The sequence below is a fragment of the Mixophyes fleayi genome, chromosome 5, assembly GCF_038048845.1.
Source record: "Mixophyes fleayi isolate aMixFle1 chromosome 5, aMixFle1.hap1, whole genome shotgun sequence".
Classification (NCBI taxonomy): domain Eukaryota; kingdom Metazoa; phylum Chordata; class Amphibia; order Anura; family Limnodynastidae; genus Mixophyes; species Mixophyes fleayi.
In genome coordinates, this window is record NC_134406.1 from 41,911,574 (window position 1) to 41,936,089 (window position 24,516).

Genomic DNA, 24,516 nt, shown 5'->3' on the forward strand with positions numbered 1-24,516 from the left:
CTATTACTACTTTGTGCTTAACTACTTTATTTGGGTAAGGTACACCCTATTAGCCTATACCTAAGCATAAATAATAATCTTAACCTGCTGACTCATCTTCTTAAGTTCGGATGGCTGAACAGGTATCAGTTACTGTGAATATGAAGAACATTTCCAGCTGTTATTGTTGTATCTAAATAGCACACGCGTACTCAGTAGAGTTAAGCTTTTACGAAGATTAGTATTTTCTAAAATAATTATTTCCCTTTTAATTCCGAGACAAACTTCGCCTTGAGTCGTTTGCGCATGCGCCCTCCTGACTGACAGCCGCATCGGGGGCGGGGCGATGTATGTCTCATGTCACACATGAGGGCGTATTGTGGAACACGCGTGTGACGCAGAGACGGGAGGGTGGGATTTATCACCAGGTCCCCCAACTAGTGTAGAGGTTATTCTGATCGCGGTGATCCAGGCAACAAAGGCCGAAGGCTGTTGTTTGCCACCCAAGTGACATCTGCTTTTGGCGTCTTAGTCACCGGAGACCTGATCACCGGGCAGAGTGGTGCAGACGGGCGGTGTCGTCGTGTGTGCCGGTGATCAGCAGATGGTGGGACGCGGTGGTGCTGACGTCTGATTGGTTGGGAGATGTTGCGCCGTGCGCTAGGGGCGGTGGTAGTGGGCGGAGCTCGGTTCTTACAGGTTAGAGCTGGCAGGGACCCTGGTTTGACCGCTGTCTGGCGGCAGAGAGTGTGGAGCGCACAGTACAGCAGGTGAGACCCGGCGTGGCCCCCGGGGAGAGCGAAGCAGCTTGTGGCTGCAGGTCTGGCAGTGCATGCTGGAGCCTGTACATTATATGATGTAACCATGATTATACCATGCTTGGCATCAGCTGGAGAGCCCGTGGGTGTGTGAGATCTGGCCGACAAGGAAGTGAAGCAAGCTATTGTCAGCCATTTAATCTCGGGTAGGGTGACTGCAGTGCAATGGGCTGGTAATTGTGAATTGTACTCTTCACACATTATGTTATCATCATGAATAGATTCCATGCTGTCTGTGATGATCTAATGTGAGATTCTAAGGCCTGATTCATTAAGGATCTTAACTTGAGAAACTTCTTATTTCAGTCTCCTGGACAAAACCATGTTACAATGCAAGGGGTGCAAATTAGCATTCTGTTTTGCACATAAGATAAATACTGACTGTTTTTCATGTAGCACACAAATATCAACTTTAAATTTCAGTGTAAAAATAAGCTATCAAGTATTTGTGTGCTACATGAAAAAAACAGACAGTATTTAACTTATGGGCAAAATATAAAACTAATTTGCACCCCTTGCATTGTAACATGGTTTTGTCCAGGAGACTGAAATAAGAAGTTTCTCAAGTTAAGATCCTTAATGAATCAGGTCCCTAGTCTTCATGATTGTGCTGACCCCACAACATTATCCATTCACCATTTACTAACTTCCCTGCTCCTCACTGTTGCTGGAGCTGAATTTAATGATGGGAAGGCTGTTCTTAAACAGTTGCTGTAATTGCATTTACTGCCAATTGACAACTGTATTGTCCCCAAATGTTTTGCTCGGTTGTGTTGGGCAACTCCCAATCACATTGTCTTGTTAGTGCTGTAGTTTGTCTGTAAGTAAAGCTGGTTGTTCTTTCTTTTCAGTAGCAAGAGGAATCTAGCAGCTATGCCTGAGGTAGACACGGACTCCCTGGACGAGAAGCAGGTTCAGCTGCTGTCAGAGATGTGTATTCTTATTGATGAGGATGATAAAAAGATTGGAGCAGATACCAAGAAAAACTGCCATCTCAATGTAAACATTGACAAAGGTAAGAACATTAATTTTGACCCCTATAAAACGAGAGGTCGTTTGCACCCAATGGTTGGAATAGTTTTCGTGAGCTTTGTGTTTAACGCTGCACTACCACCTACTAGATGAATATTACTAGCCTTCTTCACCAAGCTCTAGCCCCAGGGGTTGCACCATGCCTCCATGGTACCTCCAATTCAGTTTGATTCTTAATTACGGTTTTCTTGATTGTGGCTTGTGATTGGTCCTCCTACTCAAAACTAAACACAACCTCAGTTAAATTAAAAATATAGGTTTAATGTGGTAGCATATTGGATTTGAAGAAAAAAAATAAGCAAAATAAATACAGCAATAATCTTATTTTTACCAAGGTATCACTGGAGAGGTCCCTCTGTTTTCAGCTTTTATTATTTAATTTGACAAATTGTGGTCTTGTACCCTGTGCTGTAACTTTGTATTTATCAAGTTACCCGTTTGCATTGGTGTGTATGCAGTAACATCCCAGGGACCACACTCCTCAATACCTGCACAACCATTTGACTTTTACATTCTTTACTGTTTTGCTCTTATAAAGTCGATTTAACCTTTTTGAACGGTCATTTTTTTTTTTATTACAGGTATGCTGCATAGAGCCTTCAGTGTTTTCTTATTTAATACGGAAAATAAACTGCTGTTACAGCAAAGATCAGATGCTAAAATCACATTTCCAGGTTTGTATTACTGGAGAAATTAAATTAAAAAAAAAGTAATGCAAGATTATTTTATATGGTGTTCTGCCTCCAATCCAGGGTCTCTCAACTCTCCTTAACACAGGTTACAGGCCCAGGCAATTGTATTAAAGGTCCTATCACTGTTAAACCTAACGTTTGACAAGTAGCTCCTTCCCCTTAGTGAAGCCCTGTGATCTATTATTACCATTTATATAGCGCCACTAATTCCGCAGCTACAGAGAGCTCACTCACATCAGTCCCTGCACCATTGGGGCTTACAGTCTAAATTCCCTAACACACACACACGTCAATTTTGTTAGCAACCAATTAACCTACCAGTATGTTTTTGGAGTGTGGGCTGAAGTATTTGTCCATGGCCTTCTGATTCTGAGAAACAGGTCACATTCTACTATTTGGCTTATTAAAAGTGTTAACCAGCCCCAAATATTTTTTTCAGGGAGGTGCTCTAGTCTATAGGTTGAACATGTACCATTACTACAGCACTGCTGGGAGGGACGCATGTAACATGGCATGTTAGAAGTGTTGAGAATCTCTGCTCTATACATTTCTCATTACTATATAAATGTCTCTTTTACTTATATTACCTTACAATTTACATATGCATTAATCCAGCATTCAGAAAATATATAAACAGCATATATTTAAAATTGTAATACCACTATACATACAGGGAAATGTTAGAATACAATTGAGGGTCACTTAAGCGAATGCCTGCAAGTTTATTTCTGTGTGAGTCCCATAAGAGGGAAGAAGCGGTATATACATATCTTATAGATAGATGGTGAGTGGGATGTTAGTCATATACACCTACCTGCCTTTCCTATATACCTCTGCTGATTCATTGCCAGCATCATATGTGCTGTTTAAAGGAGATAGGTCCCATAGATTGTAAGCTTGTGAGCAGGGCCCTCTCGCCTCTTAGTCTGTTTATTACTGTTTTTGTTCCCAATTGTAAAGTGCTACAGAATATGTTGGCACTATATAAATAAATGGGTGTTTATTCAGGGGGAGAATGGCAAAGATACAACATTATGAATGATGAGAAGAGGAACACACCATTTAGTGCAGAGATCACCACAAGCTAACTTGTAACAACTGTGGAACTGCGGCTTAATCATGTCTTCAGAAATTTTAGCATTATGTTATTTGATATATATATATATTTTTATTTATTTTTTAATGTGTATATTATATAAACATCTATTGTTTTACTCTAGTGTGCACTTTGAAGCTCACTGGTTTTTATATTTATTCCTAGGTTGTTACACAAACACTTGCTGCAGTCACCCACTCAATACCCCCTCGGAAACAGAGGAAGGTTCCATTGGGGTGCGGCGAGCAGCACAGAGACGTATGAAAGCCGAGCTAGGCATTCCAATGGATCAGGTAAAACTCTTATCTTTTATTATAGGTAAACATTTCATTCTCTATCATGGAGCTTGAAAGAACTCCGGGCAATTTAAATACTTTACCTGATACTCTTCCCTTTCCAGCTATTATAAGGTGGAATAGCTGGAGAGGGCTTTTAAACTAGTACCTTGTCGATTAGTGGAACAAGTGGGGCTCTCGGTTATGCAGCAATGCTCAGGACATCACTTTAATTGAACTCAACCTTGCAGCAATTAATTTTTAATAAAATAAATAAAAAATGGTTTTGTTAGACAATTTAAACACTATTGTAATGAATAGTCTCATTCTTGGGTACTTCAGGGGCTGTTAGAATACCCTATTTTAGGGCTGAACATAATGACTTAATTTAAAACAAGAATTTGTCTCTTTGCACAAATAGGGGCATATTCAATTAGCTTTTGGATTCGCAGTAACGCGCCGGAACAGCCGCGAAACGTAATACACGGTACCGCAATAACGTGGATTTTCGTTCGCAGCCCATAGGGTTGTGAACGAAAATCCGCGTTAATGCGGTACCGTAATACCCGCAAGAACGCGCACTTTTCGCGGCAACGCGCGTTACCACGAATCCAAAAGCTAATTGAATATGCCCCATAGTGTTCCGACTGCAGTTATTGCTTTAACAAGTTAATGTTGCAGATGTGATGTATTTGCCCCTCCTGCTTAATATTAAGGTTCAGTATTCAATGTTACTTATAAATGTGTTCACATGAACTGCAGAATAAGGCCTTAAGTTACTCTAAGGCATTACTTCCCAGAGCGTTGCCCTGGGGTGCTGATATCACTGCGAACACTTGTGGCTTGGGTAGTACTCAGATCTGGTTTGGTTTTTTTTTTTGTTTTTAACCATAGAGTTCAACTCAACTCAAATAACTGTTAAATATTATTTCAACCTGCAGGTAATGCCTGATGAACTTCACTATCTAACGAGGATTCATTACAAAGCCCAATCCGATGGCATCTGGGGAGAGCATGAAATAGATTACATTCTGTTCATACAAAAGGATGTTGCACTTGATCCAGATCCTAATGAGATCAAAAGCCACTGCTACGTGTCACAAGAGGAGCTAACAGCGTTACTGGACAGCGCTAAACGGGGAGAGGCAAAGATTACCCCGTGGTTCCAGCTCATTGCGAACACTTTTCTTTTCAAATGGTGGGATAACCTGGAGAACCTGAAATCTTTTGAGGACCATAATAAAATCCATCGTATGTGAGCAGCACTCTGCGGAGACGGGACAGCTCTATAGTGCATGCAGTGATCTAAACTGTTACTGATCCTGTATTAAGGCTGCCAGAAGTACTTGTGCAAATAGATTTACAATAATTACTACAGGACCATGGACATTCAGTGTTTAAAACAGTGGAACAAGATGTGAGAACTAATTAACCCTCTTTGTGACTTTCCTTGTAGCCAAAAGACAAACAGTAGGTTATATGGTAAAAATAACACAAATTAAGCAGTATTTTCTAAAAATGAATGTTTTAGAAAACAAAATTTTACCATATTTGTCTGTAATAAAACTTTTTCATAATGACTTAACATTATATTTATTTAAAATTAAGCCCCTGCTTTTAAGTGGCAATTGGTTTAAAGAGTGGATGAGACAGTGCCTTCCCCCTTCCCCTCCTCTAGAAGTTTGAATGACAATCGAAAAAAATGGGATTGGGATATTTTCTCTAAACTAGTCTTTATTGATGATTGTGGGTTTGAAGATGTTGTGAAATTTCGCTTTAGTCATCAGGAGGGGATAGGCTGCTTAGAAAGATTTGTTCACAGTACAAGCTAAAAGTGAACTTAGCCAAAGATAAAAATAAATAATTAACAATGGGTTGTAGATGCTTGCAGTGTACCTGTAAAACATTCTCAAGTGGGAGAGTGAGAAAAATGGCCCTGAATTCACAGCAGCAACAAGAAGTTGTAGCCAATAAAGAATGTTCAGCTCCCATACCAGCTGTATTGAAGATTGCAGGAGTTATACTGGTGAAGCTTTGCTAGCCAATTTTGAATGTTAAAGCTGTACTTTCATCCCAGGCCTCTAGCTGGAACCACATACTCCTGTTTTTCTCACCTGGGCTGAAATGGGAAGACCAATCATAAGCTGCAATCAGAGTATTGTGATTGGTCCTCAAACACATTGCAACCCCTCAACTGTAATTTAAAGCTGTTGAGCTTTATTGATTTGCTGTTTCTATATTACAAACAAAAACATACTGGTAGGTTAATTGGCTGCTAACAAATTGACCCTAATCTGTGTGTGTCTATGTTAGGGAATTTAGACTGTAAGCCCCAATGGGGCAGGGACTGATGTGAGCGAGTTCTCTGTACAGTGCTGGGGAATTAGTGGCGCTATATAAATAAATGGTAATAACCAAAGTCATGGGGGGGGGGGTGCATTAATAAAATACTTAGTAGTGTAGGAAGTAGATAGGTGTATTTATGCTCATGTGGTAAAAAAGCTAAGCTTTACTATGAAAGTACAAAAACCAAAGCACCAAACTTTACTCCCCTGCCTAGTTTGTTAAATAAACTGCCATTTTCTCTAGCACTGGACAGAAAAATAAACCTGTTTCTCAGTCCATATAAAGAGGTCACCCTGTACCTCAGGGGTGGGCAAACCAGTCCTCAAGGGCCATAAACAGTTCATGTTTTTTGGATTTCTGTCTGTAGAAACAGCTGGGATAATTACTGACCCAGCCAAATAGATTAACTCAGCTATGTATGATTAAAGAAATCCAAAAAACATGAACTGTTTATGGCCCTTGAGGACTGGTTTGCCCACCCCTGCTGTACCTCCACAATGGACATCTCTTACTGTGTTGTAGGATAGCTCTGAAAAAGGAAGCAATGAGGAGGTGATGTGCAGGACTAAGTATTATCTTTGCGTCCTCCCTTGATCTCATCCTCTCTCCCGTTTCTTCCCTAACGCCGTCTTTTTGCAACACAACACTATTGCCCTTGATACTGCACCCCCAGCCACCCCACTTTCTCTGCCAATCTCAACCCTAGCACTCCCCCTCTTACTCATCTCCTCCAATGGAGGAAATCCCACTCCATAGCTAACTTCACCTACTTTAAATTCATCTTTTCCTCCTATTCTGCCCTTTCTCTTGCCAAACACATACCTATTTCACATCCCTCATCTCCCTGTTCAATAAACCCAGACCCTCTTTGCTACCATTAATTCTAAACTGCCTTCCCCACCGCTCTCAACTTTGCCAGCTACTGCAAAGCCAAAATTGAGTCTTGGCTCCTACCCTCCTGTAGCTGAAATCCTCACTCTTCCCTCATCCCCTTCTATAAATCCTGATCCTCTTATCACTTCCTCTTTCTTGCCTGCCATCTCCATTTTCTCCCAGTTCCTCCTACTATCTCTTACCACCCCCTCCCTCTAGAATGTAAGCAGTCATGGGCAGGGTCCTCTACCTATTGTCTCAGGTATGACTCCCATGGACACAGTCATATATTTTGCAGCTCTGCGAGAGTCCCTATAGCATTACTCACACTCATCCGTGCTACTTTTGTGTATTCACTCATCTATTTGTTAGGGGCTTCTGTATCACAGAATTGGTGGTGGCTTATAAATAATGATTCCAGAGTCACAGTGGAGGACTTGAGTGATATCATGAGATAAAGACTACACTGCTACACTCTAGTTTGGCAGGAGTAGCCCAGTTTTTTTTTTTTCTTCTTTATTTGAACCCCCTCCTCCTCCAATAAAACAAAAAAGGTCCTAGGGAGGGATTATACAGTGAGGAGGAAATATAAGGCAAGTCTTTACATAAGGTTAACTTCTAAAATGAAACTGACATGTAGCCAATCAGTGCTACACGTTGTCTTATCTAAATTTACTTTATTGCAGTACTTGGCCAAGCCGGTCTAATTTTCTTTTTAATATTGCAAGGCTACGATAGTTTGGAATAGGACAGTTGCAAATGCAAAATACTGTTATTTTGAAATGTTTGCCCCCCAAGAGATAATCCAATTACTCAACTGCTAAATATATTAAAATATATTTTTTGGGTAAAATGCTTCTAATTTTGAGATTAAACAGTATGTCTGTGTGTAGATCTATATAACACACACATAGCATAATTTATAACAAAAGAACTTAAATTTATGCTTCTCAGATGTAATTTAACTATGAAAAATCATGTCTTAGTATCAGTAGAATAAAACAAATATAAAGTTTTGCAGTCTACTTATAATGAATAAATATGATCAGTTGTTGTATATTTATTTGAGACATTGCAAGATGGCTTCAAAAGTTACAATCCCTGCAATGCTGCAAGGCCCTGTACAATATAAAATTCATTGTGCCAAGCTCCAGTTTACTCTCATTCTGTTATGTAATTCAATGAGAAATGCAATGCATATTATAGGGCACAAAGATCGTTCTGTTCAGCAAGTGCATGATGAAAGACAGTTGTATGAGGTCTAAGCTCAGCACCCTCTGCACCGGTATTCAAAAGTCCTTTCAGAAAAAAAGAATGTAGGACACACTCCAGCCAGTCAAGACCTTTATCTCCGGTCCGTTTTGCCAGATTTTCGTTTGCCAGCCAATAAATGTTTGGGCTTCAGATCGAACACGTGTCTGTCGGCCTCTCCTTTCTTGCCCATTCTATTCATGTTCCTCTGGGACTTCTTCATGATCGTCTTGGCTTTCTTTGCCATCTAGACAAGGGAAGAGGTAATGTTATAAACATGCAATGCAGCTCTGGCCAGAATGTAACCTAACACACTGCCACATGCCAACACAGGATCGCTAGCCCTCAACGCTGTTGGCAGAGTAACTAAAGGAAGTGACAATTACTGTAACTATATAGTGGGTTCTTTTCTGCTCGTTGGGACATTTCCAAATTCCCAGCTACTCCACAGGCAAGAGCGCCTCACCATTTGTCAGGTAACTTCAGGCAGCGAGTGCTAGACGGGTACAGTGGAGGGTTATCTAAATGCTAGAAGTGGGCAGTTTTTTGCGCTCATCTGGTCTTTGGCTCAGATACTGGTGCTACATACTTGGCATATCTGGCCAGAGTCCTGTCAGCAGACACCTTTACACATCATAAGATTCCATGCAGAATACTCATCAAAATCTAAGTCTTCAACGGGTTAGAAAATGAATTTGATACATTACATAAAGAGACTGGAGGGAAAGGAGATTATCAACTGACTTTATAATCTGTGTATTTTCCAATTAGGGGGAACAATAATAAATAGAGAGCACAAACCTTTGCATCACGAACTCCAGACTGGTCACGTGGAGGTTTAGAGTTGCTTCGGCTGCGAGTGACAGATGTTGGTGGTTCAGACTCCTCGCGTTTACGCTTCCTCTGTACGCTCCTGGACCTCGCTTGTTCTGCATAGTGGGTCTGGCAGTTACAAGTAAAGATTATTATTAAAATACATCGACAATGGTATTTGGTCCTTTTATGGTTAAACTCAAATTACTAAGAAAATTGGGTTCTCTTGGTAACAAATAGTTGTTTAAAAGACATGACACATTCACAATTTTGCATGTAATTCTTTTACTATACAATTGTAGAGACATGAATTCAAATCCAAATGAAAAAGTGCTTATTTGTGAATAGCAAATGAGCAAACACATTTCAGCAGTGGTTTTTAATGAGTGAAGTACAGGCCATGCGGTGTAAAATATGAAAGTGGGCATTGTCATGCAAAATAGTTGGTGCGGCTTTATTTGCATGTGTTAGTGTTTTTGTTTTGAAAGGACACATACATGCATGGGACAAAACTGTACAGTGATTACAGGGAAATACCCCCACTGCCAACTACAATTTTCCTGGACAGCCAATTAGCAGCTTTACATTGTAGATACAAGAGGAAGTGCAAATAACATGATAGGGTGCACCAAGAGGGAGTGCCACTGCCATACAGGCCCATCCACGTAGCAGATGTGCCAGTCATATACTGCAGAAAGATACTCCCAGCTGCCAATTACCTGTTGCACAGACACCTCTCCACAGCTGCCAGTTACCTGTTGCACAGACACCCCCCTAAATTGTCAAGGCACAGATGATCCAACCTCCCCTCCCCCAACTGTGACTCATCTCTTGTACAGCTATCCTCCTGCTTCCAGCAACTCACTAGTTAATAGGTCCTGGTGCCTGATTCCTTAAGGATCTTCACTTGAGAAACTTCTTATTTCAGTCTCCTGGACAAAACCATGTTACAGTGCTAGGGGAGCAAATTAGTATTCTGTTTTGCACATAAGTTAAATACTGCCTGTTTTTTCATGTAGCACACAAATACTTGATAGCTTATTTGTACACTGAAATTTAAAGTTGATATTTGTGTTCTACATGAAAAAAAGAGTCTGTATTTAACTTATGTGCAAAACAAAATACTAATTTGCACCCCTTGCATTGTAACATGGTTTTGTCCAGGAGACTGAAATAAGAAGTTTCTCAAGTTAAGATCATTAATGAATCAGGCCCCTGATCTGGTTCTCCCAATGCCTCCACTGCTCTCTAGTTTTACCTGAGTTATTGAGGGCTATGAGCGAGTGCTCATTAGTCCTGAAAAATCTCAAAAGTGAAGTGAGGGCGTGCTGCTGTTGTGGTCATACAGACCTATGACTATATGCAGTGATAGTAAGAGTGATGGCAAGTGCGGTGGATCCTTTAGATCCATGTGTGGTGGCCTGAAAAATGGTACCTTAGAGGGAACGTTGGTTGTACTGCGACAGCTACACTTTACCAACATACCACAGATCCTCTAACGTTAGTCATACAAAGATTTCTATAAAATAACCAATAAACTCATGTTGTCGGCTTTACCTCATCCTTCTCAGTCATATCAAGCCCAAGTGAACTCATCTCTTTCTCTAAGGTCTTGCGCTGGACCTATAAATAAAATAATAGTAAAATTTAGATGTTTTAAATACTTACGTTTGCAAAAGTTTATTTACGAATACCACAATGCACGTTCATAACATGAGAATTGATGAAGGCCACGGTTACATCATACGAGAATGTCCTGCATGGCTGAATGTCCTACTCAGATTTTATAGATAAAGACTCAGCGCCTTAAACTCTACCTTTACCTGGCACAATATTTCTCACATATCATAACCTAACATTCATTGTCTATTTTGCTCATCCCCCTCAATGCCCAGGTTCAAAATTACTGTACAAACAAACTTTCTCCCTGAACCAGTCACCCTTCGCAGTCCTGCCCATGCCCCCTTCACAACCTGTCCTTAACTCTTGTATATAAGGATGTTGGAGGTTCTCTCCGTCCTTGCTCACTTCACCGCCAACTGTCTACTTGAGACCTTTTACTCGAAACCCCTTGACACGCCCACACTAATCACAGCATTACACATAAATGTTCAATATCTCTCTCCAGTTACATCTATTTAATCCATGCAATAAGGATTATTATTTAAAGGAGCAGTAAACCCCAAACACGGAAATTGTCAGGTATGAACTGAATATACGTTTTCAGATGTAACCTGACACTCCACTGCAGCTCTTATAAAAGTATAACCAAGTATAACCTCCCTGCTCAGTTATGGGTGACTCCTCCCACACCTAACTAACTCCTCCCACATCTTTAGAGCAATGTCCTGCTGGGATTTCATGTGGATCAGAATGATGTAAATGAGCTGCTATGTCGTCACTGGCCCCGCCTCTCCCTATGAATCAACTAATCCACACTGCGTTTCTGTAAAGACGCCAGTCACCGCCTGTCTGTTTAGTTAGAGAAGGATGTATCTCCTAGCATGGAAGCTTACAGCAGAAGTGGAGCAAGAGAACATGAAATACATACTTAGTGAAGCATAAACACTCCTCTCTTTCATTTATAATAATGACAAATAATGGCTTTCCTTTCTCTTTAAAATCTTCTGTCTACCACAAAGTATCTATTTTCTCACTGGCCTCCAATTTCCTTGCACATTTGGTATAGACTTTATTTCCTCCAATTCTCTTCTGCCTTCTGAAGTCCCAAGAAACAGCACATGTGATGGCATCAGCTCTAAATCCCACAGTTACCGGCCTCTTCCTTCTGCTACTTACTATTCTTGCTGGTTTTCATACCTTTGACTCTGCCTTACATTACAACCCTCCGCTCAGCAGGCATCTGTGATATAGACCTGAGCATTTTCACTGTCTATTTGTAGTCAGTGACTAAAGTTGGGCAGAGCATCCTCCCAAACTGAGCTTTGCTTCTTGGTGGCACAAGACTCCGTCCTGGGTCCTGCGTTCTTCTCATTATACACGTCCTCTATCAGTAACCCTAATATCTTCCTATGGGTAAGAGTATTACTTATATGCAGACAGATGCACATTTTTCCCTCCAACCAATTTCAACCCTTCACTAATTGTAATCACCACACGTGTAAAATGCTGGAGAAAACATTTGAAGCTTTATAAATAATATGCATTGGAGTTCCCTCATGGAAGGCATTATTGCTGCTTCAGCTCAAACTCCCAAACGCAACAAAATGTATTATTAAGTGGGAGGAGCCGTGGGTAGGATAGACAGCGATAAAATATGTGGTGTTACAAAAAAAGCAATAAACAAAGCGGAGTTAGAATATATGCAGATATATAGGTCTCCCGTATGCACAGCTGATCCTAACACGTACCTTTTTAGCCGTCCTAGGGAGTCGGGGTTTGTGAACATCTTTTTCCTTTGACTGGAGAATCTTTAGTTTTTTCTTCTCACGAATCTGCTGAGCGAGCTCTCGAATTTCCATCATCTCCTCATCCTCACTTTCGTTATCACTGTCGTATTCCCCAGCTGCTTCCTTCAGCTCCTCCTCTTTCTCCAGCTCTTCCAGTTTCTAACATAAGGTAAAATGAATGTTGGAAAGGAGATATTATAACCTGTGCACTACGTATGATAGAATGAAAGTGTCTATTAAACAAACAAGTTGTATGTATCCACATATGGGAGGTATGTGACCGTAACATGACTAGTCTGAGCTGTTCGTATAACAAATCCTACTAACTCTAAACCTGTGGCTTCCTGCTTGCCTTCCTTCTCCTCCCTCACATTATATCACTTTCCCTGTCACATTCACTCTTTTTCTCAACTCAGTCACAGTTCTGCGTATCTACTTAAATACTATGTGCTGCTGAGATCAATGGAATTAACTGATTGGCCATAGGTTAATCCATCCCAGTCCACTTGGATGTGCAGGAGATGAAGAACAACAGAAAAGTACTCCGATACTAGTCACAAATACACCTAACAAGTTAAACTTTAAGTGCAATTGCCACCTACACGCAGTGCAGGCAGCTATAGAAATATTCATGACAATGCAGCCAGTCAATCCACTAGAAACCATCATGTGGGCATTTGGTGAATTATACCATGGACGCAGCCATTGTATGTGTCGATACAATATTCAAATACATATTTTCAATTCACTAAGTACAAGCAGGCTTTTTGTGCCTCAATGATGTCACGTTTCCTAGGTCACACACTCAGCAATGTCACGTTCCTAATTGATTGATACGCTCCATTGTCATGAACATTAGTTAACCTACAATATGGCTGGCTCTACTGCATGTAGGTGAAAGGTGCACATTAAGCCTATTTTAGAACATCAACTACAAAAGACAGTGCCAGCCTAAACGATTTATCAGTTGTATAAACTCAAGGGCAGCCTTACAATGTGTACATACTGTACATCAAGGACAGATGCTGGACTTACCTTCATTATTTCTGGATCTATGTAATCAGCAACATTATGGCCCTGCCAGACTTCTGGTATCTTGTCATATTTCTCTGATGAATTCATTATATCCCAATATTCTAGAAAAAGGAATTAAAATCAAATGTAATTTATGACAACATTTTACTAACACCCATCAATTAGCAGTTCTTACAAAACGGACACACAGCCATCAATTTATTAATACAAATACACCCCCCACATGACTGTATGCCAGTTACACTGCATCCTTTAAATGTTTTTAAAGTCTGTTTTATTTAAATTTTTTCTATAGCAGCCGGCTTCACCGCTTGTTAAGATTTGAATGTCTGCATACTGTTGGCTCTTCACAAATACTGTATAATGCTGGTCTTTTGCAGTCAAAGGGATATATTTACTAAACTGTGGGTTTGAAAAAGTGGAGATGTTGCTTATAGCAACCAGATTCTAGCTGTCATTTTGTAGAATGTACTAAATATATGAGTTAGAATCCAATTGGTTGCTATAGGCAACATATCCACTTTTTCAAACACCCCAGTTTAGTAAATATATCCTTAAGTGTTTAAGGTTTCTGCATTTCTGGAATGGTTACCATACACTGATCTTCAATCCCACTTTAAAGGACAATTAAACTAAATTGTATTTTAGGCTCCTCAGCCTATTTGAAATGTCTGATGACAGAAGACTTGTGCGATTTAAGCTACACAGCAAATTTAAAAACAATGTAGAATACACCAACATCTGTCAAATTATAAGAAGTTTTACTTGTATATTTATGAATGTTATTAGTAGTTATTTTATATAAGGAAATGTGTATGTTTAATGGTCCTCTAACACATAAAATAACATGCACCTTCAATCTCACTTGTCAAAAATCATAAGTAAAAAGGTATTTTTCCTAGGAACTATGAAATGATGTCATCAATACTTACTCTGCAGATCCAGGATATAGTCATCGCCCATCTCCTCTTCAATGTCTTTCTCCTAAGAGGCAAGGTGCGAAGACAAGTGAGATCCTTGTTATGCTTGAATATCCTTCATTTACACGTTTAAAACACACAAAACTAACCAGTCTCTTTTTGGGAGCATCAGTATCCATACGCTTTTTCCTTGCCAACGCGCCTTCTGGAATGAAGGGTGGTCTCTCCTAGAACAAAACAGACGGATACTGGAGTCAGATTAAGATTCCGCAAGATTCCGATTAAAGTTTTAGAGGAATATAAACACTTCCACGTGGAGGACTCACAAAGCAGTATCTTAAAACTAAAAAAAACATCTATATAAAGTGTGTCTGTCACTCACACCCAGTGGAGACAGCCATTTTGTGTGATACACTAATGCTTGCACCCTGCCCTGTTTGTAAGTACGAAGTGTACTTTAAATGTTCTACAACGGTTCTATATTAATTGGGGAAATGGGACAATTTGATAATTTATGATAACTAGACAATTGAGAGTTATGCGAACATTTTCCTCTTTACTGAAAAGCATTGATTTAAAAGGTTTCATTTTCAGGCAATATATAAAATGTATCATACAAAATGCTCCATCATAGCAGAACTTGTGTTGTGCTTATGAATAATAAATCACACAAACCACTAAGATCTAACAACATAAAAAGTAAATACAATTCCTCTCACCTTCTCATCTCTTTTATTCGGTACAGCTAAGTGCAGCCTGTTCAGCACATCGTTCACTTTGTTCCCCTTCATCTTGGTCTCCACCCGATGGGCCAGAAGTCTGTCACATGCCTGTGTCCGACAAGGGAACACGTTTACTACACGACAAACACGGAGGTCATAGGACACGAGGAAGAGTCTACAACATACAGACCTCAGTTTTCACTTGAATGACTCCTTCATCTGTGAGGGTGCTGGTTTCAATCATCGGCAGGCCTTCGTTCTCCAATTCCTTGAAAATGTTCTGTAAGAAAACACCAGATTACCCTATACTGCTACAATATGCAGCGATGATTCACTGCACAGTAATCCAAGGCTCCTAATTTTACCTTAACTAAAATTGATCAAAATCTCATTCATAATAGTTTATAAATACAACAGCTTTGTTTAGAAACTACAAGTGCACCGTTGCCAACGCATAGCAAAGGCTGTAGAAATATCCACAAATCTCTGCAGTTCTGGACAGTAGGTATAACAAATAATATATAAAAATTAAAAGAAAAAAAAAAGGAAGTACATATGTGTACATGAAGAATGTGCAGAACTAAAACAGGGTAGAGAGAGCCCTATATGCTAGGTTCCCAATCTAGATGGAGAGCGCAAGAGCAGCTAGTAGTACTCCGAGTGGAGATTGGGATGGAAGCTGGTAGTACCATAGTGACTTCCACAAGTGGTGAGCAGCACAAGAGAAGTCTTGGTGGCAGAAGCGAGAGGTGGTAGACAAGGACGAGTTGAGGAAGAGAATCTAGTGACAAGTTCAGAGATATATGAGGGCTATTTGTTTGATTTTTATTCTGGAGGATGTGGGGGGTGGGGGGTTCAGTGTAGGGATAGAGAGAGTGCTGCAGCAGATGCAAGAGAGGATGATCAGTTTTGCTGCAGGACTTAGAATAGATTATTTTGGGATGGGCGAGGGGAAGTCCAGGCAGGAGATAATGAAAGAGTAGCTACAGGACTTGGTAACATCCAAAGGGAGAAAGGGGTATGTTCTGGCAATGTTTGGAAGGTGGAGGTAACATGATACGGACAGGGCTTGAATGTGTGGAGTAAAGCTGAAAGTAATGTTAAGGAAGACACCAAAGTCACAGTCATGGGGGAGTGGGGAGAGCTTGATGTGGTCAACAATGATAAGATTCATTATTAGTAGGAATACAGGCTATAAATACACTAGGAAGACATGACAACACTGAGTCACAAAGTGATGGCCACTGGTTGTAATTTAATTTCTAGGACATATCTGAATTATTGGTTGAGCCCACAACATGGCTCCATCCACTGTGTGCATCATCAAATAAGTAATTTCAAGGTTTACAGCAAACCGATTGGCTGCTTTCCAATATTGGTTCAGCCAGCACAACTGCTGCCTCAATAGTAGACATATGCATTTAATGTCAATACAGTACTTCATAGGTGTGAAGGTACTTCATAAAGGAGTAGGTGAGAATTGTACGTGCGCATTCTCTAGATGAATGGTCCTGGGCATATTACTTGTAAATTAATCAATAAAATTTGAAACCCTAGAACCTAGAAGATTTGTCAATTACCACAATCGTCTGATCCTAGCTTGATTATGGTTTGTTAAAAAAGTCTAAATACCTAACACGAACAAAAAATTCAATGATCCCTTTTCAGGCTTGCTATTGTATAACAGTTTACAGGTAAGGTTACTAATCAAACAAACATACCTGCTGTTCCTCAGTAAGTTCAGAGAGCCTCTTCACATCACACTTATTCAAAACAATAATTAGAGGCTAGATTGAAAAAAGAAGAAAGAGAAAGTTTATTTATCGCTCTCTCACAGTACAGCTATTTTCCAGAGTGTGATACCACTGTGGACTCACTTTATTGGCAAATAGAGGACGGATGTTGTCGAAGAGTTCTAGCTGCTGCTCTAAGGTGTGTCCACACTGCTCGGAGATATCCATGACAAACAGTACAGCAGCGCGGAGGTGAGCCAGGGCGGTGATCGCCTGCATCTCAATGGTGTTCCTCTCCTCCAGGGGGTGATCCAGAATACCAGGAGTGTCCACCACCTGCAATGTGCCAGATCAGTATCTAATATTAACTGCATTATATCACAGCCCAAAATAGATGGGTAATATTATCAAACTTCATCAGGGTCATGAAATTATAATATAAATATAGAGACATATATATCTCTATCTCATATATTATATATCTATATCTATATCTATATCTATATCTATATCTATATATATGTCACTGCGTATGCTAAAACAATCATAGCGTGAAGAGACACTAAAACTAGATGTTACATGAAGGCTGAAGGTCATGTAGTAAGTCTACCGTGACAAATAGAGGCATGTAAACAAGTAAGGGAATAATGCAGAAAAAAAATAAGAGTATTCTGTTGACAGGGCAATTATTTTTTTAAAAAGAAATATGGGTGCATGCAAAATGCAACTTCAGAAGGATTGACTAAGTAATCAGAGCTGTTCTCACATTTAAAGTAAAGGAATGATGGTACATTTTACTCTCCACTGCCCAAACTAATGTATAGGTTTAGTTCTATTAATTTTTATTTATAGGGCAATTAACAGTAAGCACTATAACTCTGGGAGCTCAAAGCACAGCTAGAGAGAAAGGGTGAGGGTGAGGGATAATCAGTACAAGTTGGTAAACTGAGCCCAAAAGGGTGGGCGCGGCTGACAGATTAAGAGCCCCTGAGAGGAACAGAGAAGCGAGAGGAGTCGGAGGGCAGAAGGTCCAAGAGGTGGTGGGCTGAGTAGCTGGAGAGCAAAGTTAAAAGTGGTGGAAAACGGGAGGAGAGAAAGCCCTGATCAAAAGGAGCATACAATCTAAAGGGAGCGGTAGACAGAGACAAGGGAGAAACGGATGAAAGGGAGACAGAGTCGAGAAGGGGGGGGGGGAGAAAGGAAGAGAAGGAGGGGTAGCCGACAGGTGGGTGGTTAAGCAGGGGACTGGAAGGCTTTTAAGAAAAGGTGGGTTTTTTTATGTCCGTTTGAAACTGGACAGATTAGGGGATGTTCTGATGGAGCTTGTTCCAAAGAATGGGGGCGGCACAGTAGAGGTCTTGGATATGTGCGTGAGAAGAGGTAATCAGAGGGGAAGAGAGGCGACGATCATTGGTCGATCGCAGTGGGCGGTATGCAGTGTGAATAGAGATGAGGTTGGAGATGTAGGGAGCAGTGGAGTTGGCGGGGGCCGTGTAAGTCAGAGTGAGGAGCTTGAAAAGGATTCTGTAGGGGAAAGGGAACCAGTGGAGGGCCTGGTAGAGAGGGAAAACAGAAGTAAAACGTAGAGAAAGGAAGATGAGCCTAGATGCAGCGTTGAGTACAGATCGAAATGGAGCGAGATGAGAGTTCTACTCTGCTAACAGAATCTAGCACTATGCATAGAATGTTATGGCAATAATAGAACATACCAACTGATAGGAATAGGAGCTTGTAAGACAATAAACTTTTGACTGGAGATATCACTAGTCCAGCAAATTAATAAAAACATGTAAAAGACAAGTAGAGTCAATTAAAAAACATTTTGAAAGAGAAAGGGTTGATTTTAAGGGAACAAATGTTTCATGCTTAGTTCCAGTTTTCAGGATCCAGTAAACCAACCTGCCAGCGGAGGTATTTGTAATCCATGTGACCAACAAATAATGATTTTGTAGTGAATGCGTATGGCTGCACCTCAACATCCGCTCTGGTCACCTGAAAAACATGTCAACATTCAACTCCCAGCCGTCCTAATATTCAGTCAAACATTCATAGAGGATAATATTTACTCATCAACCCACAATAAGTTCTGTGTCTTTTTTTTTAAGCTTATTAAGAGAAGAAAGGATAGCTGCCATAACATACTGTATACATCCAACATTTAAAATGTACAAGTCTTATATTAGATCTTTGTTCCTCAATGAAGCACCCTACCTATCTATAATTGTTGGCTGGAAACACCCTCTAATACTGTGTATCCAGCATTATCTGAAACTAGCAAAAATGTCCTGCTGGCTGGGGAAGTCGGGGTAGTTTTAATATCCCCTTTTTCCATGTTCTATATTGTGAATATAACTATTCATTACTGGAAAGTGAGGTCAAAAGGCCCAATGGTATTTTGTAAGGCAATTCCATATCATGTTTACAATAATGTGCTTCCATTGGTGTCTACAGATAACATTTTATCTTGCAATATTTACACAATATTTCAGATGTATTATAGTGCACAGTATATCCCACAAGACTAGCAGTTACATTAAATAATCCTGAATAGAATTAAACAAACCTTATTTATAAAGCTGGATTTGCCAACGTTTGGGTAGCCGCAGAGAAGCAGAGTACGTGTGTTGGGGTCAATAGTTGGCAAACGAGACAAATGTTGACGTACTGTGAACAGAAAAACACATTTACAAATCTTAATAGATCAGCTTATTTTTTTCTATCACATTGACCCTCCTTTGAACAGAAATGTCTTTGTGAATTGGGGAGGAAGGCAGCACTTTGATCGTACCCGCACAGATAGCCAATCAAGCCCCTGCACCCTCCCCAACTTCTTGTGCCCTGTAGGACAACTATAGGATTTAATTTTATATTAGACTTCATAGAGAAAAACACTTCACAAAAAACAAATTAGATGATCTTACTTCTGAAACACACAAATATTTTAGCTGAGAGATGTTATGGAAAAAAAAAAAAGAATCAAGCCTAGCCTAAAATATAGATCTGACTTCATCAACTGTACTGAATGAGAACTTTAATATTGCATTGCTCAAACAGGGTAATCACATAGTAATGTCCAGTCTAGCATTCCTTCTGGTTTGGCCTGTGCTAACATTTACTTACTGAACCACCTGCCTATCATGTATTGGAATCCAATACATGATAGGCATCTATTGGGTTATAAGAAATAATATATGGTTCAAACCAATGCGAGATTGGAGAAACAACAGATAAATAGAGGATTCCTGATGACAATATGTATTAATATATTTTTGAACCCTTGAATGCATCCTTCATGAGTGTATCTTCCTTTCTGTTTGTATCATCAATAACCATTACCTGAGGTTTACATTCAGACATTAGCGTAAGAATTAGCAATCATAATGTGAAAATATAAATATAGACATACATACACAAAGTGTGTAAGTAGTTTACAAAATATACTGTAATACCTTGCTCCAGATATTCCAAGCTCTGCTTCTGTCTCTTAATTATCGTACACATGCGCCCCAGGGCCGCCCGTTTTAACTGTTTACAGCGGTATAAGGAGTCTCCATATTTCATTAGCCTCACATAATCTTTGGCCACACTGGAACACAACACAACCACCGGTCAGATGAGTGGGAAGAGGAACATTTATATACAATAAAACGAAATACAAAAAGACTCACTTGTCAATTAGGTTCTTGGCGATGTTTATTTGTCCCAACGCCAGTTTGTAATGGTCCTTATCATAAAGGACATTCATTAAATCTGCATAAAAAGGATGTACGTCCTATAAAGAAGAACAGATTGTCTTGATATTAATACATAGTGAAGAATCAAAGGTTCTAATTTTGCTGTGCATATTTGAGAAATACAATATTTAATAGGCAAAGATATTCTAAATTGAAAATAACATTTAAACATCAAACCAGCTTCCACCTGACAACCGCAGGACTCCATGTTTACAGTCAAATGCTCCATGGTAAGTATGTCCAAATGACGGCATAGGTCACTTAGTGGCGCTACTATTACACTTGGTAGGAGGGAGGTGCAATGTTACAAGAAAAAAAATAGTTGGATCCTTAATAAAGAAAGTGTCAAAAAAAAACGTGTTAACTTACATCCAATTTAGGAAAGTCTGTGAGAATCTGAGAAAGTCGATCATGGTAATTTTGCTGGGTGAATTTGACTTTCCTCATATAAAAATGTCGAATCCTGTTGATCTGGTAATGTTTGTGAATGACTGTTGGTGTCTTTCTCTGGGTCTTTGACAAAGTGAGGTCTATAAAGTCCTGCAAGACACAAATATCAAGAGTTAAGCAGTGTACATCCAAATAGGTGTTAATTCAGCGTCAGAGCTTATTCACACATGTAAAGAGCGTTACATTCCTCCATAGCTCTTGCATGGAGAAGGAATTTTCTAGACTCAATCACCACAAGAGACACACATCTGTGCATGCAACATTTTGGTTTGTTTCACTGACACAAATATGCACACGGGCTGTTAACAAGATCACGGTGGCTAAGTGGTTAGCACTTCTGCCTCACAGCACTGAGGTCATGAGTTTAATTTCCGACCATGGCCTTATTTGTGAGGAGTTTGTATGTTCTCCCCGTGTTAGCGTGGGTTTCCTCCAGGTGCTCCGGTTTCCTCCCACACTCCAAAAACATACTGGTAGGTTAATTGGCTGCTAACAAATTGACCTTAGTCTGTGTTAGGGAATTTAGACTGTAAGCGCCAATGGGGCAGGGATTGATGTGAGCGAGTTCTCGGTACAGCGCTGCGCTATATAAATAAATGATGATGATGAATGATCTTTAGATTTGCAGCAAAATTGATGATCATTCTGTGAGTATCAACCTCACACAAAATTGCACATTTAAAGACTGTATGGCAATAACTTTCCAAGACATGTTCAGGCTTTTTTATATCCTTATCACACAGCCATACTTCAAGGATGCAATAAGTAAATCAGTTTTACCAGTGGTTGTACATGCGCCAATGTAGGGTTTTAGCATCAATAGACTCTACAATATCATTTTTACAATAGTATCTATCCACCAGACATTAACCCTTTGACTGCTGAGGAACACTGTCTCTACATGCAGCTCACGACCACACTCATCATTGAGTGAGAATAATCCCACTTATCATTGCCCATCATGCACAGGGGGTTTTCATGTAGCGCTTCACATGCTTGTACCTTAACGAGCCAACACGATTTCCCCAACTCAGAAAAATTGGGTGCACTCATTTGGAAGGAAAAAGACTATTCCTTCAAACAAGGGAGCCCCTGTTTAATAGTTGACCGGTCGTTTTTGATCAGAAGGCAATGAAGAATATTAGATGGGGTGGGTAGCTCTTACATCACTCTACCACCACAAGTTCCAAACCAAACTATGACAAGATTTAAAACTAGGGAGTCCCTTTTTATTTCTTGTCTGCTGATCAACAACAAACAAACAAAAAAATAAAAACAATACGTATGTACTAGGTGCACATTTGTAGCTTTGGCACCCTTTTACACTAAGTTAACGGATACAAATGGGATATTGTTCTTGTGTAAGACCAGCAACTGTTCAGAAATGTACGACAATCCCTCTCAACTGTTTTTTAACTTTAATTTAGCAAATTAAAAATATGAACATTTTTCTTTATTGTTCCACTTCCTAGAATCTACAGTGCATTACAGGTTTGGATTATAAAGCTAATTTGACCCCTCATTTGAAACTGGTAGGTTATCTACTTTCCTAAACAGTATGCATTGCAACTTTTTTTTGTGTGACCTCTATGCATCTCATATTTTAAAGAATGTAGGGGGGGAAAAAAACCCAGAATACCAAAACTGGTAGTAGCATAAGGGGTGCAGATAGATAGATATAGCACAAATCTTATTGCGAAATTTATTCAGAAAAGTGACAATCCCTCAGGTGTTTGCCCAAATGTATTTACACAAACACAGACTTACTGATGTATTTATTTATAAATGATGTATATTATACAAAATAAATATAGCAATCTAGAAGACAGTTCTATTTTCAATGGATACAATTTTGCATTAAAGTCTCAAGTTTTATTTATAAACATTGCTGGAAACTGCAGCTATCATTATGGCTTTTCTGCCCCAATGTCAATGGATTGTCCCTTTTTCCTATTCTGCAAGTCAATAAGTAATTAAATGAACAAAGCAAGACCTATACAAGGAGAGAAACCCACAGACATTTAACTCCGATTACAGGGCATTACCCTATGCTGGTCCACATTTTAGAACTGTATACTGGCACCCTATACGCCTCCTTAAAATAGATGACAGAGAGATATACCATGGACTCCTATGCTCATTCCGAACACTTATCTTACGTCAATGTAAAATGCCTCTGGATTATTCGCTTTAGAAAATGAAGTGAAAACAGCAACAAGGGCCACTTTGGACTAATCAGTAGTGATACGAATTATTGATCTACTGGCCCTATTAGGCAATAACCACATAGCAAATTAATCCTCTACTGACACTTACACATTGCAAGATATTCCTAGAAACAGAGAATTAGACACTGGGATCAATCATTAAATATTAACATTAAAAAGGTTTCATAGTAACAGAATTTACACATCGGCTACAAAAGCAAATGATCTCAAATCAGTTTTAGCTAAAAAAAATAAAGCTCACAATACTTGACGAACGCAACTGCTGTCAATTCAATGTTATATATAGTAATATGGTACATACTGAGTAGCTACTGTAATTTTATAAAATAACTTTTCGAGGGTAATTTACAGTTGTATAAAGTCTATAAACTTCCTCGCGTGTGACAGCTTCCAGCTGGGTGATTATAGATGTACAGTGGGGCTATGATAAGGGCACACATAATCACGGCTGGTGGGTGAGGGCCACCAGTGGCTGCTGCCCACGTGTCTCTGATACGGGCGCTTTAAACACGTGTTTCTGGCCCAGGTCCTCTCGGAGGGTAGCGGCAGGTGATCGCTGCACAGACTCGGGCACATAACATACCTTAGCGGACGGCACCACCATAATCTTCTTGAAATTATAAAGCGCCATGTCTGCGGACCTTGCTGTCCCGGCCCGGCCTCGGCAAGAGTGGAAGAAGTCAGGAAACAAGCGACGCGAAGAGACGGAAACGGATATTCAAGGAAGGAGTCAGAGCAGCCATGTTGGACGTGGGCAGCTTTGCCCTAACGTCAATCTGCATTTACTGCTAACATTTGTAGCTCATTTACAAATACACATTACGATTGATGTTATTGAGTGCACTAGTAGGTAGCTCATTCTTCCTGGTTCTGCTTTAAACAGACTTGTTCTGATTAGCACAGAACATATGATGGACATCTTTTCTTATAGTTTAAAAAATAAAAAATAAATAATGGAAAGTACATGTCCGTCTAACAGCCAGTGGCTTAGTATTCTGCACTCATCATGTACAGTCATAGCTGGTTTAAGGGGGGGCACTTGCCCTGACCCCCTCCCGTGGGGGCCTGGACAAGGTACTTCCACAGTATTGGCTCAAGGGGTGCCAGCG

At 39.9% G+C, this 24,516-nt stretch overlaps 2 protein-coding genes across 4 annotated transcripts; one reads left to right on the forward strand and one right to left on the reverse strand.

Annotated features, from left to right (window-relative positions):
• The first annotated feature begins 369 nt into the window (after window positions 1-369).
• IDI1 (isopentenyl-diphosphate delta isomerase 1) lies at window positions 370-5,472 on the forward strand. Of its 3 annotated transcripts, none has more exons than XM_075212084.1 (5): window positions 370-749; window positions 1,649-1,812; window positions 2,411-2,503; window positions 3,783-3,910; window positions 4,834-5,472. In XM_075212084.1, exons 1-5 carry the CDS (start codon window positions 625-627, stop codon window positions 5,149-5,151), a joined length of 828 nt encoding a protein of 275 aa, XP_075068185.1. In that variant the 5' UTR covers window positions 370-624; the 3' UTR covers window positions 5,152-5,472. The 3 variants fall into 3 exon arrangements, with proteins under 3 accessions (XP_075068185.1, XP_075068186.1, XP_075068187.1); XM_075212085.1 differs by having other exon boundaries at window positions 1,652-1,812; XM_075212086.1 differs by lacking the exon at window positions 370-749 and adding an exon at window positions 909-943.
• Window positions 5,473-8,156: 2,684 nt separating this feature from the next.
• On the reverse strand, window positions 8,157-24,111 carry GTPBP4 (GTP binding protein 4). The gene is made up of 17 exons (XM_075212088.1): window positions 23,991-24,111; window positions 21,099-21,269; window positions 20,664-20,767; window positions 20,445-20,581; window positions 19,559-19,659; window positions 18,895-18,987; window positions 17,140-17,331; window positions 16,984-17,049; window positions 15,453-15,542; window positions 15,260-15,370; window positions 14,690-14,767; window positions 14,553-14,604; window positions 13,621-13,721; window positions 12,547-12,744; window positions 10,733-10,798; window positions 9,164-9,304; window positions 8,157-8,609 (listed from the first exon to the last, which is right to left on the reverse strand). Exons 1-17 carry the CDS (start codon window positions 24,036-24,038, stop codon window positions 8,457-8,459), a joined length of 1,902 nt encoding a protein of 633 aa, XP_075068189.1. The 5' UTR covers window positions 24,039-24,111; the 3' UTR covers window positions 8,157-8,456.
• Between the last annotated feature and the right edge of the window lie 405 nt (window positions 24,112-24,516).